Source organism: Urocampus carinirostris, chromosome 15 (assembly GCF_059441175.1).
Source record: "Urocampus carinirostris isolate Australia breed hairy pipefish chromosome 15, RoL_Ucar_1.0, whole genome shotgun sequence".
Lineage (NCBI taxonomy): Eukaryota > Metazoa > Chordata > Actinopteri > Syngnathiformes > Syngnathidae > Urocampus > Urocampus carinirostris.
The window spans coordinates 8899130-8918072 of record NC_142363.1 but is presented as its reverse complement, the minus strand read 5'-3'; the positions used below and the strand labels follow the sequence as shown (position 1 = coordinate 8918072).

Sequence of the window (18943 nt, the reverse complement as noted above, 5' to 3'; positions counted from 1 at the left end):
AGGGCCACTCAAAACCATACTTTAGTGTGTAAAGACCTGATGGTCCGGCGAAGAACTTGTAGTAGTCCGGCAGAGGGCGCGTCAAGGCCGTATTTTGATACATGAATAAATTAATGAATTAATTAATTGATGAATGTCCTTTTATCATCATTAAAGAAGTATGACAAAAGTGGAGGGATTCTGATATCAGTGCAGGTAAAACAAAGATAGATAGATAGATAGATAGATAGATAGATAGATAGATAGATAGATAGATAGATAGATAGATAGATAGATAGATAGATAGATAGATAGATAGATAGATAGATAGATAGATAGATAGATAGATAGATAGATAGATAGATAGATAGATAGATAGATAGATACTTTATTCATCCTCCTAGGTAAACATGTGCAAAAGGATAAAAACGTTAAAATGTACATGGGCATTTTTATCCGATATTGCCTAGTTATCAGGAGGTAGAGCGCTCGTTTTGGGATCAAGAGGTCGCAGGTTCGATTCCCGGCTCCTCCGAGTTATATGTCGAAGTGTCCTTGGGCCAGATACTGTATCCCTAATGCCCCCGATAGCAGGTAGTTGCCTTGCATGGCTGATGCTGCTATCGGTTAGTTAATGTGTAAAAGGGAAAAGTGTGAAGCACATTGTAAAGCACTTTGGGAGGTCTTCATTGACTTAAAAAGCGCTATATAAATGCAGACTATTTACATTTTACATTTGTGGCTCGCATTTGTTTTTTAATTGTCCAGCTATTGTCATGAACCAGAACAGGATCAGGACCCAAATGCATGACGTTTCTCACACAACCCTTTTATTTTATGGGAAATAGGGAGTCATGCACGTTAGGCAGCAGTCTGACGTGAAATGATAGGAAGCCAGAGGCCGACGAGGTCGATACCAATAGCCCGAGTAGATATCGGACAGATGGGGTCAATACCGGACAGGACGGGACAAACAGGATTGATAATGAAAAGGATATCGAAATACAACAGGACAAACTAAACGTGAACAAAAACTGGAGAGAATAATAAACGGGACAAAAATGGACGGGAACAAAACTGGAAACCGATATTCAACAGGACAAAAATAAACGGGAACAATACCAGACAGGAAATGCCAACAGGGAACAGGAGCGAGTCAGAACCCACGTCTTGCGTGGCAGAGGTTCGTTGACAGACTGACAAAAGGAGAGTGGGAACACTGAACTTAAATAAAAGGAAAGCCAATCTGTCAAGCCGCAGCTGGTGCCACACGGGCGGGGCCAATTGGGCACCATGGCAACCGTGACAGCTATATGAAAAATCATTTTTTTTTTTTTTATATTGTAAGATATTTTGTTGTTTTGTGCACTATTTTTTTATCCGTCCAAAACATAAATCTGATTCATCGAATACTTAAATAATCTTTAGTTGCAGCCCTATTTTCTACTTTACGTGTTTTGGCTATCCCGGGACTTCTCTGGAACGCAGCCCAGCGAAAAACGAAGGATTACTGTACTTTTCAACTTTCACACCCAGTAAAAATTCATACAAACATGGTCGGTCACTGACACACTAAAACACTGACTCTACATTCACTAACATAATATAATATCTAAACGTATTCAAGTCAAGAAAGATTTAATGGCTGGGGTCCCGTGCCTCTGCATGGTGCTGGTGCTGACTGGATCGTGGCTGTTTGCTCCCACTTTTCTGTTGCGGTTGACGGCACATGAAATTATCAGCCACATAGTGACCAACCCTTCAGGTCTTGACAGCTGAAAAAAGGCTACACTCTCATGTTCCAATTCATTTTATTGACTTCCAAATTTCATTCATGTTTCAAAAACCAAATCTGTCCAATCCAAGTGCAATTTTTTGGGTTGGAATACAAATGCAGCTGGTACCAAAAGGGGCCATTTTACTGTTAATGTATCGCATTAAATACGTAACTTTAACACTTGCTTTCAGAACGTATCAAAGAAAATTTCTCATGCACTTCACAGCTTTTTTCAAATTGTTGCTTTGTCCAATTTAAACAGTAGGCATAAGTATGAAGAAAATAAAATGGCCGTCTTTCTACATGTGTACGTCCCCGGAAGGGTGGAACTTTTGTTTTTGGATGTCTGCAGCTGTAACCTTGAAGGATGCAATTTCATCTGTCATTTATTCTTCCCCATCTAGACTGTATCAGGATAAACTGTAACTCCAGTAAGTCACCACTCAAGTTTTATTTTGCTTTCAATGTTAATGATGTTTGTTAAAGATGTTTTGATGCAATAAGTACAAACTTAATTCTCCCTCTGTTATTTCCTTTTACACCATCTTCCACATTCTCTTTGGAGAGATCTGTTTTTCTATCATTTACCCCCTCCGAAACAGTCCCCAGGTGTTCTGTCTATGATGTCTATGATGTCTATTACTAGCTCTATTAAGGATCAGGATTAAATGTACACTGTTGTTTTTGCAATGCTGAAATTTTCACATTCTCCCAATTAGCATGAGCATCAATTGATGGACTACTTGTTGAGCACTGAGTAAATAAAATACCATAAAAATTGGCTTTTGTATTATCAAAACCTAATGTCTATGTCCTAAATTCAAATGGACGTCTATTTAGAAAATGTGAAATAGTTGGCTCGGAATTCTCAACAATTTTTATCAACTTCACATCAAATGTCTCCTTTAAAGCAAAATGTGGAAGATGGATTGTGATTTAAAAATGTCATGTCTAATGAAACCATTTTATAATTTTAACAACTCAATGAAATGTTGCATGGTCAATTTCTTATCTATGTTCAAGAGGAGCATTTTTCAGATTCAAAAACAGTAAGTGAAAAGTCACTGAGAAACTTGTCTTTGTAGAGATGAATAAGAGAACTTTTGGAACCCAACACATAAGAACAATTATGCTAATGATGCTATTCCTGTATAACTTTATGTGGGGTAAAAAGCCCACCACCAGGTCTTTTAGAATAACCTATCCAAGACCATAACTCAATTGTCTATGTCCTAAGAAATGTGTATTTTGTCCACACTGTGTCTATTTGAACCAACTCTTTGGGTTCCAAACAACTATATTTCAAAATGAGCTAATAGGCATTTTTTTGCCTCTTGATCCCAAAAGGTGTGGGAAACCAAAGGATTGGTTTGTGAACCAGGATGTCTTTAACTTTGTGATTGTTCTTAGGCAAAGGACCCGAGACGCTGTACGCTGGGCAAAAGCTCAATGATAATGAATGGCATACAGTACATGTGGTGCGTCGAGGCAAAACCTACAATCTAATGGTTGACGATGATGTAGCAGAAGGTACTTACCTGCATAAAACTGGGTTTTAGTTGTTCTTGCCTATTTACGGCCTGTAATAGTTGCAACGCAATTTGCAGTTTGACACTAATGTCACGAGGAGTATAGCTTGCATCCCTCTAATACTGTTAATTCAATTTTCTCCTTGAATCAGCCCTTTTGTGTTAGTGTCAGACAGTGTTCTCTTTTCTTTTTGTTTTTGTCTTTCTTTTCAACCCGTCCCCTGAACCCTCCCCATCTTCAGGCCAAATGGTCGGTGACCACACCCGACTGGAGTTCCACAACATTGAAACGGGTGTTATGACAGAGCGCAGATTTGTTTCAAGCATCCCATCCAGCTTTATTGGTCATCTCCAGAGCCTCAGGTATCAAACGAATCTACACAAAGTAAAACTAAACAAAACTCTTTGGGTTATGATTAGGCATAGTTTTCTCCTCAGCATGTCCGTTGGTTTCAGATAACGAGGCAGGATTTCAAAATAAAACAAAAACAGATGAGCAGTTCTTATGAAGGTCTTATTACAGACTATATTTTGGGTAAAAATGAGCTAGCATACAATGGCTGTGATAATGAGTGAATAATGACATGTTCTACCTTCTTTCTTATACAAAATGGCAAACCGTAGGATGATTGATAATGAATTACAAATAAAGCATACGGGTAAATGGAAAACTATCCTACTGATGACCGCTTTGTCATCTTTGGGGAAATCTTACTCAAGCTGCTCAATCTTTAATGAGAAAATCATTTCTGTTTTGTTAAAACGGATAAAAGCTGAACTTTATGTGTTTTTCCTAGGAATGAGTTGGTTTCAACATCTCCTTGTGAACTGAAATTTCTTGTCTTTCATAGTGTATTCCGCTACAGAAATAAGGTGGTATTATCAAATACGACACAACTAAATCTACCGAATTACAACAAAATTAGTTATAAACGTATAGATGAAGAAAGTACATCATCATAACTAAACATGGGCAGTTACAGCGCCTGGGACATGACAAGGAAGGCGACGAACTAGCACAGAGTCAATGAGAAGTGTTTAAATAGTGATGAGGGAGAGTCTTAATCGGTGGGGAATCCGGACAAGTGACCGCAGCTATGAGGAGGAAATTAGAACCAGGAAGAGAGTGACCAAATACAGTCAGGATGGAAGACATAAATAAGAGAAAGAGAAAAAGGGAAGAATAAAGAAGAACCTACTGAGACACAGAAACCAGAGTGCAGGAACGTGACAAAATCAAACCTGGCAAATAAAGATAGTAAAACGAAACTAAATGTATACTCATTGATTCAACATTAACAAGAGCATTGAGGTGATAGAGCTGTATTACCAGCACAGCAGTCCTTTTTCATGAGACCTTTTGAGTCAAATGAAAATGCTAGAAAGGCGAGCTACGAGGTCATAATGCTGATCGCCAAGCACTGCCAACATTTCATAGAGGCTGAAATTATGCCTTTGGGGCTTCAGAATTTTTTGTGAAGGCCTCTGGGTAGATGTCTGAGACTAGCAACAACTAATGGCTGAAATGTGATTGGTTAAATGATTAAATATGAAAGCCTGCACACAGAAGCAATGCAACCAGAGAGAAGCAATGAAAGGAAGCTGACGGGCTATTTGGAATTATTTAGATCACCACAGAAGGCCTTCCAGGCCCTCACAGCCCTCACGGCCTATTATATATTCTACCCAGCATCATACTTTGTATTAAACCGTGCTGTTCTTCTCTGAGATCAAGATCAATCAAACTTGAGTGCAGAGAAAAAAACTTATCAGAAAAATGAATATATATCATATTAATTCACTGTTCTTGTCCTTTTTTAGATTCAACGGCATGCTTTACATCGACCTGTGCAAAAACGGTGACATTGATTTCTGCGAGCTGAACGCCCGCTTTGGGATACGTTCCATTATTGCCGACCCAGTCACCTTTAAATCCAAAAGCAGTTATCTAAGCCTGGCCACCCTGCAGGCCTACACCTCCATGCACCTCTTCTTTCAGTTCAAGACCACCTCCCCCGACGGCTTCATACTATTCAACTCAGGAGACGGGAGTGATTTCATTGCCGTCGAGCTGGTGAAAGGGTAGGTTCGAAAATGCAAAAATCACTCAACTGATACATTTCACCGGATCCAAAACTCCAGTCAATGGTATCAGTCAGGGTCCTATTTCCAACTTTAGATTGACGCTATCAGAAGCCCACAAAGCATTCACAATACAGCACAAATTGATTCTGCTCTGCACTCACTTGATGTCAGGTTGCACACCTGCTCTTTAATATCACTTCTAGTTGAATACAGTCATACTTTTGTATACAAGCACCTCTAAACACGTGAATTTCGATATACGAGATATTTTTCGAACAAAAATCTTACCCGACAAACCACGAAAAATCCCTGTGGCTACTGATAAGTTTTTCTTTAAAATACCTTTAGAAATTAAAAGTGTTGCAAGTAAAGCAAAAAGGGGTGGGGAATACAGAAATAGTGCTGTAAAAATGTTTTCTTCTATGTTATTTTAAAGTTACAGTAACTTTAATTTTAAGTAAGCAGTAAGTGCTCACGTGTCTCATTTCCATCACTCCCCTCGCACAACTCTTTTATGGCGACTCTTTCATTATAAATACTTGTATTTATCTTTATACTGTTTTTTGCGTTTGATTACTATTTGAGTCTGTTTGAGTCATCAGGAAGATGAGTTTTATAGCTGTTTAGGTTAACCTGGATGTTTTTAGGAGGCTGGGAAATGGATTCATTCCCTTTCAATTACTTTGTATTGAGAAAATCCGCTTTTTACAAGAGCAATTCTAGATACACTGGCTTGCGAAACTATTTGGCCCCCTTGAACTATGACCTTTTGCCACATTTCAGACTTCAAACATAAAGATATAAAACTGTAATTTCTTGTGAAGCATCAACAATAAGTGGGACACAATCATGAAGTGGAACACACTTTATTGGATATTTTGAACTTTTTTAACAAATAAAAAACGAAAAAGTGGGCGTGGAAAATTATCCAGCCCCTTTACTTTCAGTGCAGAAAACTGTCCAGAAGTTCAGTGAGGATCTCTGAACGATTCAATGTTGATCTAAATGACTGACGATGATAAATGGAATCCACCTGTGTGCAATCAAATCTCTGTATGAATGCACTTCCACTGTGATAGTCTCAGAGGTCTGTTTAAAGCGCAGAGAGCATCATGGAGAACGAGGAACACACCAGGCAGGTGTGAGATACTGTTGTGGAGAAGTCTAAAGCTGAATTCGGATACAAAAAGATTTCCCAAGCTTTAAACATCCCAAGGAGCACTGTGAAAGCAATAATATTGAAATGGAAGGAGTATCAGACCTCAATCCAATTGAGAATCTGTGGAAATGAGCTTGAGATGTTTTGCAAAGAGGAATGGGCAAAAATATCAGTTTCTCGATGTGCAAAACTGAAAGAGACATACCCTAAGAGACTTGCAGCTGTAATTGCAGCAAAAGGTGGCGCTAAGAAGTATTGACTCAATGGGGCTGAATCATTTTGCACACCCACTTTTTCCTTTTTTATTTGTTAATAAGGTTTAAAATATCCAATAAAATGTGTTTTACTTCATGATTGTGTCCCACTTATTGTTGATTCTTCACAAGAAATTACAGTTTTATATCTTGATGTTTGAAGTCTGATATGTGGCAAAAGGTCACAAAGTTCAAGGGAGCCAAATAGTTTTGCAAGCCACTGTATAAACCTTTGGACGCATAGCCCCATGGGTTGCTGTCCTTAAATTCTTAAAGTGTAAAAAGTTGTAAAATTGTCATATTCCATGTAGTCCTCAAAAAACATTTTTATGACATGATTCCATATTAGTATTTTAATTTTTTCCCCCACTAGTTCTCGACCCCACCCATGGAAGACTGTATTTACTGATATGTCCTGCACCCAAGGGCTGACAGGAAAATATTCAAATGAAAATGTTCTCCCTTGCAGATATATCCATTATGTTTTTGATCTGGGAAACGGACCAAATTTGATAAAGGGGAAAAGTGCCAGAGCCCTGAATGACAACCAGTGGCACAATGTGGCCGTCACTCGCGACAACAGCAACACCCACACCCTGAAAGTCGATGCTACAGCCACAGTCCAGAGCATCAACGGGGCCAAAAACTTGGACCTGAAAGGTAGGCGAATAGGATTATATTTGAGTTGTTCAGTTCACAAAAAACTTGTCAAAAGCTGATTACAGCAAGATGCTGTTATTTTGCAATCTTCTCACCAATTTGAATTGAATGCATGCAACTATCCCTTGTAAAATTCAATATTTTCATTTACAAAAAAGCCCTGAACACAGTCCAGGACCAGAACGAGTATTTGGGCGTATAAAAAAGAGCTGAAGAGATCAGTATAGTTGAGGGCTTTTATTACAAAGTTTGAAAATGTAAAAAAAACAGAGAATACTCTGAGCCTGTGATCAAAGTCCTCCCTCAAAAAGGCATCGAAAAATGTCTCGCCCCTGTCTTATAGAAAAGGGGTATAGATTGGCTAAATGGAAAACAAAAGTAAACTTGCTGTAATTTTCAAGTCATGCTAACACAATTCTAACAATAGTACTTAAAATTGTACAAAACATTACCACAAACTAGAATCATAATTCAAGTAAATAGAATACGTTTCATACTTACAGACAATTATTCAACCGCAAACAAGCTGGAATTCTCCACTGAACTTGCTCTGGAGCCACGTGCTCCCTGGTACTTTTTCAAAAATGCTTGATAATGGAAAAATATATGGTTTATGTAGGACAGAATGTAAAGTTATATGCAGTGATCCATGACGTCCACATGATGAAAGTATCGTGTAAAGTGGATCATGTCCCTAAACCATACAGTTGTGTAGCAAACAGCAATATTTGTATTTTAATATTCTTTTAAACTATAATTTAACAGGACAGAATTAAAAATGAATAAAGGAATTGATTAATTATTTAATACGTTTATAAAGTAGACTAATTTATTTGTTGAAAAAAAGACTTAAGCCTGTTAACATTATTTTTATTCTTGAGTAATAAATAAATGAATAAGTAAAAGTTTTTTACTTCGTGAGTTTTGACTATCGAGAGAAGTTTTCGGAAAGTGACCCCCTGCGGACAACGAGGAATTACTGTTTTTTCAAGGCGCACTTTGAAATTTCTGGCCACTTTTTCAGGTGTACCTTTTAGCCTGGAACAGGGGTCTCACAGTTTTTTCTAGCGTCAAGCTACTTTTTATTACTAATTAGCGCGAAAGGCACCCAGTTTGATATACATTTCTAAAATAGCAATAGCAACTTATCCGTGTCGAGCGAGGGTAGTCGTTGACAGCGAGAAAACAGGTCGATGGCCAGGACAGGGGAGCAAAACAGAAACAGGTCCAGAAAAAGGTCGACAACAGGCATCAGGCAGGAAAACAGGGCAGGATAATGTTGAGTACAAAAGCTTGCCTAGCTGAGAGCATAACTTCGCAGATGGTCTGATGGCTTCCTTTTGGAAGACGGAGTTTAAAAAGAGTTCAACAGCCAATCAGGTCCCGTGGCTGTTGGCGCCAATGGGGCAGCCACAGGTGCCCCGAATCAGTAATCATGACAGATAGCTAGTTAAAGGAGTAAAAAAAGTCATCTTTATATCAAGATAGAAAGCTAAAAACAAAGCTGTATAGCTAGCTTTATAACTGGCAAAAAAGGTAAAACGTTACCTAGATAGCATGTAAAAAGCTAGCTATATAGCTTGCTAAATAGCTAAAAAGTTTGGAAGAAAGTTAGCTATAAAGCTAAAATGGTAGCCAGATAACTAGCTAAAAAACTGCACTTTTTTTGCTCATTCGCTCTATAAAACTAGGAATTTAGTCTGTTGTATTCAAAATAAATAAATTAAAAGATAAACAAATACATTTGTTTAATACACGAATAGATTGTCATTCTACTCTCTTAATTAATTGTTTGAAAATAATCATCAATACCTGAATAAGGTTTTTTGTCCATAATGCTTAGAGGAACTAGAATTTATTTATTTGAATATCCAAAGTAACAGCTTTTCATGTGGTTACTATGTTACCAGGTTGATTTTTAAACATCAAAAAAATCGTTTTACTAGAAAATTCCAATGACCCAGCAGGGGTGAGGTATTTTTAAAACAAGTCTTAGGGTCCCACTGGTGCCCGCACGACGTTGGAGACCCCTGGTTCGGAAAAAATATGGTAATATCTTTTATAAATATTTTTCAGGTGACCTATTCATTGCCGGGTTGGGTCCCGGCATGTACAGCAGCCTTCCCAAACTGGTGGCGTCTCGAGAAGGTTTCCAAGGCTGTTTGGCTTCAGTGGACCTAAACGGGCGCCTGCCGGACCTCATCAGCGACGCTTTGTTCCGTAGTGGCCAAATAGAGCGCGGATGTGAAGGTACACCACCCTTCAGGTCCGAGCCCGACTTGGACTACTCCAACCTAAACTTGAACTTCAGCTCCGGCAGCTCGTTCTACCAGCGCAACGCGAACGGTAGCGCGGCACCGTCGTTGCCGTGTGGACGTTCTTCCGTCTTTTTAGCTGTACTTGTCGCTTCTTTCGGGCAATCCTAAAGAAAAGCTGAAATTCAGATTTTTTCTTCCAAAAAGAACAATTTATTGGCCACATTGGCTGTCGTCAGGGTGTCAGGAACAAGCGGCGCTTCCAAGTGGCTTCCTGGCACATTTTCCAAAATGTTTGATAATGGAAAAATAGATGGTTTAGTAGGAGGACAAACAGGACACATTTTTAATATTTTACAGTGAATATAGATACTTCATTATCTTTATCTAAATATTTGGCTCCAAACATCTTTATTTTCCAGTCCAATCAGACATTGGGTTACATTTACTCTGGTACATTTTCTCGAGTAAATTTTGGATTATTTTGTACTTCTAAGAGTATTTTTAGATCACTACACTTTTTGCTTTTACCTGAGTAGATTTGAGAAGAAGAAACTTTATTCTTATTCAGCTACATTGAAACCGTTACCTAAATCCCCTCCTCTGAGTACGTGTCTGTCTCTGCTGAGGCGCATTATTTATTTATTTTGTTTCTTTTATTTAGATTAGACCCGTGACACAAACAACAACCAGGTGGCTCTTGTGAGCAGGGTTAGGAATGCTGTTTTGTTTTTTTACTATACTGTAGCCTCACATACGTAGAGTATATTTATTTTAATCCACACAGGGTTCACCCCAAATAACTGTCTGAGTGCACAGACTTGTAAATTATTGCTGATTGGACGGACTATGATGATTTGATTATAAAAAACAATAAATAAGACCCAGTTACAGTACTTGAGTAGTTTTTTCACCAAGTACTTTTTACTTTTACCCAGGTAATTATTTGGATAACTATATTTTACTTCTACTAGAGCCGTATTTTTCTGAAGTATCAGTACTTTTACTTAAGTAAAATATTTGGCTACTCTAGCCACCTTTGCATCTAATATGGCTCTTTCAACATTGTGGGTTGTCAACCCCCGCTGTAGACAGCCAATGCAATCCTGGCCACAGTGGATGAGTATCACTTATTCTTATTCATTTGGAATAAAATGAGGCTCAACCTAGAGGTAGCTGACACCATTTTCGGCAATCTTGCTGGTAATAGTAACCAAATAACCCAAACTTTGTTTTCCTCCTTTTGTTTTTTGTTTTCTATTTGGGGTTGTTTTTTTTTATCTCCTTTTGTTCGCGTTTTTATTTTTCTTTGGGTTTTTTTCTCCTTTTTCTTTCCTTTTTACTTTTTCATGTTGTATTTTACTTCTACTTTCTTTCTATTGTCCTTTTATTCTGTCTTTTTAATATTTTCTTTTCTTTTTTTGATTTGTTTTTTTCTATGTTTTTTTTTTACTTTTATCCTCTCTCTTTTCCCTTCTCGTTTTTCCCTTATTTCCTTTTTCTCTCTCTTTCTATTTCTTCGCTACAAAACTAAATGTCAAATTTAGTGATTAAAACAGGGACCCTAATGTATTACTTTGCTTTCATTCCAAAAGGTAAACAGGTAAAATACTAAAAGGGAACTAAACAGCTAGCTAAAAGCCATCTTAATATCAAGATATCTAAAAACAAAGCTAGATAGCTAGCTAGAAAGAAGGTAAAAATTTAGCTTGATAACTAGCAATAAAATTAAAATATTTGCTAGATAGCATGCAAAAAATATAAAAAGCTAGCAAGATAGCTTGCTAAATAGATAAAAAGGTGGGAAGATAGAAAGCTACAAGCTAAAAAGGTAGCCAGATAGCAGGCTTGAAAATTAACCTTGTTTGCTTCGTCTTTTTATAAAACCCATAAATTGGAATTTAGTTGTTGTATGTCCTGTCAAATCAATAACGAAAAGACAAATGCAAAAATGTGTTTAATATTCTCTTGATTAATTGCTTTTAAAAATTGATCATTACTTGAACAATTTGTTTGTGTCCATGAAGCCCATGAAGTGGAATTTGTTTATTTGATTTTTTTTTTTTAATTCTTATCATGTTGTTACTATGTAATTACCATGTTCGTGATTAGAAATAGGGTTAAATAGACTCAATCAACCAATAAAAATAAAAATGATTTTACCATAAAATCCCAATGACCCAGCACTGGTAAGCTATTTTTAGAACAGGTTCGCGGCCACCTCAACTGTCCTTAGGGGGCACTCTGGTGCCCACGGGCACCACGTTGGAGACCCCCTCTTGTGCAGTATACAATAAGAAAATAAAATAAGGACCCTTTTCTCTAATCCTACGAAAGACAGTCGAGTTTATACCCTGGAATTGAGCTGTTATGTAAACTTTAATCCCCATACTGTAATACATTTTGCACCTTAAATTTATTAGTTATTCGTTATTTCTGTATCGTGACATATTTAGAAGCAAAACGAAATGTGACACATCAGCAGTAATATAAAACTACATGTCCCATGTTTCTTAGCGAAGCTCGGTGTACTAAGTCCATTTTACAACAGTTTCCTTGAGTCCCTGATTGCATATCGGTGACGATGTCCCTTAGTGGTACAAAAAACATCCATTCGGTTAAAAAAAAAACACAATCATTTGAATATTAGGCAAAGTACATGAACTATCATACCAAAGTTAATTTTTACTTTTTTAAAAATCGACATGGTAACTGAAAAATCTCTACTTAGCCACCATTTTCGTCTGATGTTTTGTTACCTGCTGGGAACTGGTTTTCGTTTGCATTAGACAACAGTGCCATCCAGTGGTCAAATGGTACAGACTGTTAGATCGAAGATGAAAGCAGACACTTTTCATTATGACATTTTGTAAGTACAGTAGTTATGGAAAAGGACATTCAATTTAAATGCTTGGATAACCCAATAAAGGTAATTCGAAAATCCTAATCCCTTTAATAGTCTGTACTATGATCAAAACACACGCAAGTTGGAATGAAGCGAAATAAAACCACTAAGGAACCTTCACGTAAATGTAATTGTTTGACATGGTTTAATATAGGGGACTCAAACACAATTTACTTGGGAGGCGTCTGAGTTCCTTTCAAGGCCAAATATTGCGTCAAACATTTGACTATTCCCAAATATTTTTTATCTTCTACACCAAAAAAAAACTGACATAAATGACTGCGCTAAGAATGAAAAAGTCAATAAATAAATGTGAGTAGAAAAATCCAAATAATCCTTCCCCCCTCTCTCTCTCTCTCTCTCTCTCTCTCTCTCTCTCTCTCTCTCTCTCTCTCTCTCTCTCTCTCTCTCTCTCTCTCTCTCTCTCTCTCTCTCTCTCTCTCTCTCTCTCTCTCTCTCTCTCTCTCTCTCTCTCTGTGTCTCTATCTCTGTGTTTGGAGCCCTGCCTAACAGCATCTGTATCAAGCATATTAAGGTAGGGTTCTCAAATTATCATGACGTGAGCCACAAATGGCCTGCAGGTCGTAAGTTTGAGGCCCCTGGCTTACAGGCTTTAAAGTTTTTCAATTTGTTGTAATGATAAAGAAAATTATTCTGATAGCCGCTACTGACACGAAACGTTGAATTTTAAAGTTTAGATAAAACAAGTATAAGGTGACGGTTTGTTTAGAACAGGGGTCAGGAATAATTTTGACTTAAAGAGTCATAATAGGGGCAGCACGGCGGCGCAGTGGTTAGCACTTGTGCGGCACAGTTCATGTCATGGGAACCTGTCGTGGGTTCAAATCCAGCTCCAGACTTCCTGTGCGGAGTTTGTATGTTCTCCCCGTGCTTGCGTGGGTTTCCTCCGGGCACTCCGGTTTCCTCCGGGCACTCCGGTTTCCTCCCACGTTCCAAAAACATGCATTTCAGGTGAATTGGCCTGTCCAAATTGTCCCTAGGTGTGAATGAGCGAATGAGTTGTCTGTCCCTGTGTGCCCTGCGATTGGCTGGCAACCAGTTCAGGGTGTCCCCTGCCCACTGCCCGGAGATGGCTGGGATGGGCTCCAGCCCCCCTGTGACCCCAATGAGGATAAGCGGTGTAGCTGATGAGATGAGATGAGTCATAATAGTACATTTTTATTTTTTTGGTGGTCTGGCTCCATGCCAGACAAAATCTAGTTTTTCAGCGCATTGTATTTCAATGTGTGACGTTACATGATTTGATAAAATGTATGAAATAATAATAATGCCAGAGCCTGTGTCTCATATCAACAAATACACCACTTTAAACATGTGTCTCCCTCCAAAAGTTACTTCAGATCATTGTAGCTCATTTTTACCGTCATTTTTCCATAAATAATAAGGGTGCAAGCAGAGGTCTTTAGTAAAAATGTCACAAAACCCTGCAAATGAGGATTCTGAAGTACAGTATTTATCTTCAGCGCAGACGGCGCTGGGCAGAGAGAAGTGAGTATTTGTGCTTTGTGCACAGCTTCGACCACCCCTGCAGCTCACAATATCAAATTGTTCTGTGTGCTTGGCTGGCGTTTTGTGGTTTTCAGTCTATTTTCTGTGGGTTTTCATCATAAACTATGTCAATATTGTTTAATGAGCTTCGATAGAAAGGATTCTTTAGCGACATATAACCAAAACGGGTTCTGGTGGCGCCACATCTTGACTGTAAACTGTAGTTGCGACTGTCCCCTATATATATTGGACCGAACCGTCAAAGCTACTGCAGTTTTGTTGGTTTTGCATGCTTCAAACTTGACTTTGAGCTATTTAGATGAGGAACGCTGGAGAAAACATTTGCGGGAACCAGAATTTTATCTCCGAGCCATATGCACTCATGAAAAGAGCTATATCTAGCTTGTGAGCCATAGGTTTCCGACCCCTGGTTTAGAATATTGCAATTTCAATAATTGTGTGAGCTTTATTGCATACAAACATGCCAGCAATACATTTTAGCTGTAACGACTTGCTTCATCCTCTTTGCTCCAAAATGGGCTTTTTTAACCATTTGCATAAGCAGGACGTGATTGTGTCAAGGTGTTTCCATCCTGTGCAAACTGTACTATCGCTTACGGCTGGGTTTTTTTTTTCATCTTATCAATGCTCCAACTCGGCTTTTACATGTTCTCGTCTGCATGGAATTAATTTCTGCACTGATTTTTTATTTTGCTTGCCACATCATCCAGCTAGACATTGAGTGTATTGTATTTTTTCTTTTTGTTCTGGTGGCTTCGACTTCCATGATAGAAAATGAATGTCTGCTGACAGCAAGAGACAATGTGTTGTCTTTTATTCATTGTGACAATCTGAATGATGTTCATTGCTGTTCTTTGCTGCATTTCAATAAAGTAATGGATGATTGATTCATTTTATAAAATAAAATCTCATCAATCAGTCATTTTTATCGTGGTTAATGTCCGTGGCTATTTATTGTCTCATTCTTATACGCTTGTGTGTTTACATTGTTTTGCCTCCCAAGCCAATGCATCATTATTTGTCATTTAGATTGCATTGTCATCTGATGCGACACATGAAATCGATTTGTGTTTTTAAGCTTCCATCTCTTTTTTTAAAAGCCCATTAAAAGGATATTTGCTCACAAGTTACACTTGTAATTTCAGCCTCACATTGAATATTGCGCAGTTGAGCTGAATTGAACAGCAAGCAAGACCTTTTTTTGACTCTACACCCCTCTAGAAAAAGGAATGTAGACAAATATAGACAATATGCAAAATAGTCAAGTCATGTTTTTTTGTATAACCCCTAATCTTAATGAGTCTCAAAGGGCTGCACAGACCACAGGCTATTGCAAACAACAGACTATTATTACAAGTCAAGTCAAGTCACATTTATTTGTATAGCCCTTAATCACAAAAAATGTCTGGACTGCACAGGATTACAATGACACCATCGCCTGTTCTTAAACCAACATTCAGGCAAGGAAAAACTCACAAGGGGCCTCACAAGTGGTATTTCCCCTTTCCAGGATGACCAGGGTGAAATACATAAACAGTCACAGACAGTACACAAAAAGAGTAAACATCAATAAAAGAGAACACTAGGTAACATGTTGAAATTTGTCCGGAAAGTGAATTACATCAACGACGCCTCAAGCATGTAAACTAGTGCAAAAAGTCCATCCCTGATCTAAAACCCACATGAGGCCAAGAAAAAACTCAAAAACCTCAGCATGAGGAAAATGAAGAAACCTTGAGAAGGAACCACACACGAGGTCAGTAAATTGTCTTATATGGTTTTATGCAGCGGGGCAGCACGGCGGCACAGTGGTTAGCGCGTGTGAAGCACAGTTCTGAGGTCATGAAGTAGAACCTCCTGTGCTAAGTTTGCATGTTCTCCCCGTGCTTGCATGTTAGGTTAATTGGCCGGTCCAAATTGTCACTAGGTGTGAATAAGCGAGTGAACTGTCTGTCCCTGTGTGCCTTGCAACTGGCTGGCAACCAGTTCAGGGTGTCCTCTGCCCAAAAATAGCTGGGATGGGCTCCAGCACCCCCGCAACCCTACTGATGATAAGCGGTGCAGATACTAATGGTTTATTGCTGGGCTCTCGAACTCAATTTACTTCTGTGTGCGGGTCCAAGCTAAGTATATATACACATTTTCTATTCGCAAAATTAGATAAAACATGAGTATTAAGAAGGAATATGAAAATAAATGAATCAGTAATAAGGGAATCATAATAATAGTGAACATACTGTATGAACGCTAAGTATGAAATTAGTCTCTCTCCCTTTCATTCTTGCTCCCTGTGTGTGTGTCTCTCATTCTGTCTCTCTTTCTCTTTTTCTCTTCATCTGTCACTACCTTTATTTCTCTCTCTCCCTTTGTCTCTCTTTAAGTGGTTGTCTCTCTCTCTGTCTATTTTTCTCTCCATGTCTTTATCTCTCTCTTTCTTTCTGTCTCTTACTCTGCCTATTTCTCTTATTCTCCATCTCTCTTTCTCTCTCTGTCTCTATTTCTCTCTATCGGTCTCTGTCTCTGTCTCTCTCTCTCTCTCTCTCTCTCTCTCTCTCTCTCTCTCTCTCTCTCTCTCTCTCTCTCTCTCTCTCTCTCTCTCTCTCTCTCTCTCACTCTATCTCTCTCTGTCTATTTTGCTCCATCTCATATTTTTAACAGGAGCGTGCAGCAGAGTACAGCGACTTTCAAATACAGCATTTAAAAGACTTTTCGCTTTGCGATCTAATGTTTGAATGTTTCGAGCCCTGCTTAATTTAACGACGCACTGATGGTAAACTTTCATGATAAGGTAGGGACATCAAACTGTCATCACATGGGGTGCAAATGGCCCGCAGACTGCGAGTTGGGAACACCTGATTGAAAGGCCTTAACATAAATGATAAAGTTGTTTATAATCATAAAAAGCATGCTACAGCCCGGATTTCTTCCGATTTTATGTCTGATTAAGGCAAAAGTACAATGCCTTTTTTGTCCAATTAAAGGTTTCCATTTCATTTTGGATATAAACTTGAAACATTTGTTTTTAACACAAAAAGACATACAATTCAAATATCATTTATTTTCAGGTTTTGACTGGTTAATTTCTGATATGACGTAATGGAATATACTGTATATGTCAATATTGTGTGTAAATCCTTTTCATATGTTTTAAACCATTTTTAAACCAAAACTACTCAACTTTGTGTCTAGAGATACAAATTGATTGTCAAGAATCGAATAGGAGGAGGACTCAGATGCGTGAAGTTTCTCACACAAGCTTTATTTTACGGGAAATGGGGCAGTCATGCACGTTAACCCAAACGCCAGTGTTTCGGCGATCGTTGGGCGAAAGACGTAAAGCAGCACTCTGGAGTGGAATGACAGGAAGCCAGAGGCCGACAAAATCGATACCAATTGCACGAGCAGATATCTGACAGATGGGGTCGATACAGGACAGGACGGGACAGACAGGATAGATATCAGGCACTGGAGACTGGAGTCCGATAACAAGCAGGGCGAGATAGACGGAAACGATACCAGACACTGGAGATCGATACAAAACAGGACAAAATAGACGGGAACGATACCGGACAGTTAAAACCCACGTCTTGCGGGTGCAGAGGTTTGTTGACGGACTGACAAAGGGTGAGTGAGAGCTTAAATGGGAGGGAAGCCAATCAGTCAATGAGCCGCAGCTGGCGCCAAATGGGCGGGGCCAATTGGGCTCCAAGGGCAACCGTGACATTGATAATATAGTTATACACTTACATTTCGAAATGTCCTTCCAATTTCATAAATCAAAATTTTATAATATTCTCCCCATTTACTTATAAAAAGTATAGTGAACAACACAGAATAAGGTAAAATTAAATAAAACACAAAAACAAAAATCAATACAGGTCAATATAAGGCAACAGGTGCCTTCAAACAAATTTCAAAGCCTGTATAGATGACCAATACTAAATGTATAAATGCATACAGTACTAACAAATATAGACTGGGAGGTCGCTGGTTCGCGCCTCGGCCGAGTCATACCTAAGACTTATAATATTGGTAAAATGGCGGCGCCCTCTGTTGGCTGCGGCTGCATCGGCTCGCTACAACGGGTCAGGTGTATCGACATTTCGTTCTTACAAAGAATGACAATACAAAGGAAATTATTATTATTATTATTATTATTTGAGACTGGGAGGTCGGTGGTTCGCGCCCCGGCCGAGTCATTCCTAAGACTTAAAAAGTGGTCGGCGGCGCCCTCTGTTGGCTGCGGCTGCATCGGCTCGCTACAACGGGTCAGGTGCAATCGACATTTCGTTCTGTGTACATTGTTACACAGAATGACAATACAAGGAAATTATTATTATTATTATTATAAATGTATGAATATACAAATAAAAATGTATTATTTGAATATATTAGATAAATGCAATACATTCATTTGAGTATGTAATCGACTTTCATTTTGTCATATATTTATTTTAGTATTAATTGTTTATGTATTTTGACTTTCGCACTTAAAATGTAACTTCTGCTTTTGAAAATGACATCCACGTTAGCTGCAGTGACCCAGTTGGACCGCCAGATGCCTCTGGGAACATTTACTATTATTTAAGAAAATCACCTAATTTCAATGAAGAATTAACTTTGGGTTGACTTTATTTTAGCTTGACTTATACGCATTTTAGTCATTCAGGTTTTTAAGTCATTTCAATAAACAGTGTCGTGAAAATGAATTTGGCCCCTTCCTGAATTCGGAATGTGGAGGAAGGTGTGCAGCCCGTTACATCTTGTGTGAAAATGGCACAACATTTGACAAAAAGAACATGATGCCAAA

General features: G+C 38.5%; 1 protein-coding gene across 1 annotated transcript in view; it reads left to right on the top strand.

Annotated features, from left to right (window-relative positions):
• The window catches only part of LOC148351475 (neurexin-3a-like), a 137184-nt gene that overhangs the window by 72518 nt on the left and 45723 nt on the right, over positions 1-18943 (top strand). The window contains exons 8-13 of the mRNA XM_088354952.1: positions 2161-2187; positions 3167-3286; positions 3528-3648; positions 5107-5367; positions 7253-7443; positions 9520-9693. Coding sequence (XP_088211078.1) covers positions 2161-2187; positions 3167-3286; positions 3528-3648; positions 5107-5367; positions 7253-7443; positions 9520-9693 — 894 coding nt within the window. The remainder of the gene's footprint in view (positions 1-2160; positions 2188-3166; positions 3287-3527; positions 3649-5106; positions 5368-7252; positions 7444-9519; positions 9694-18943) is intronic.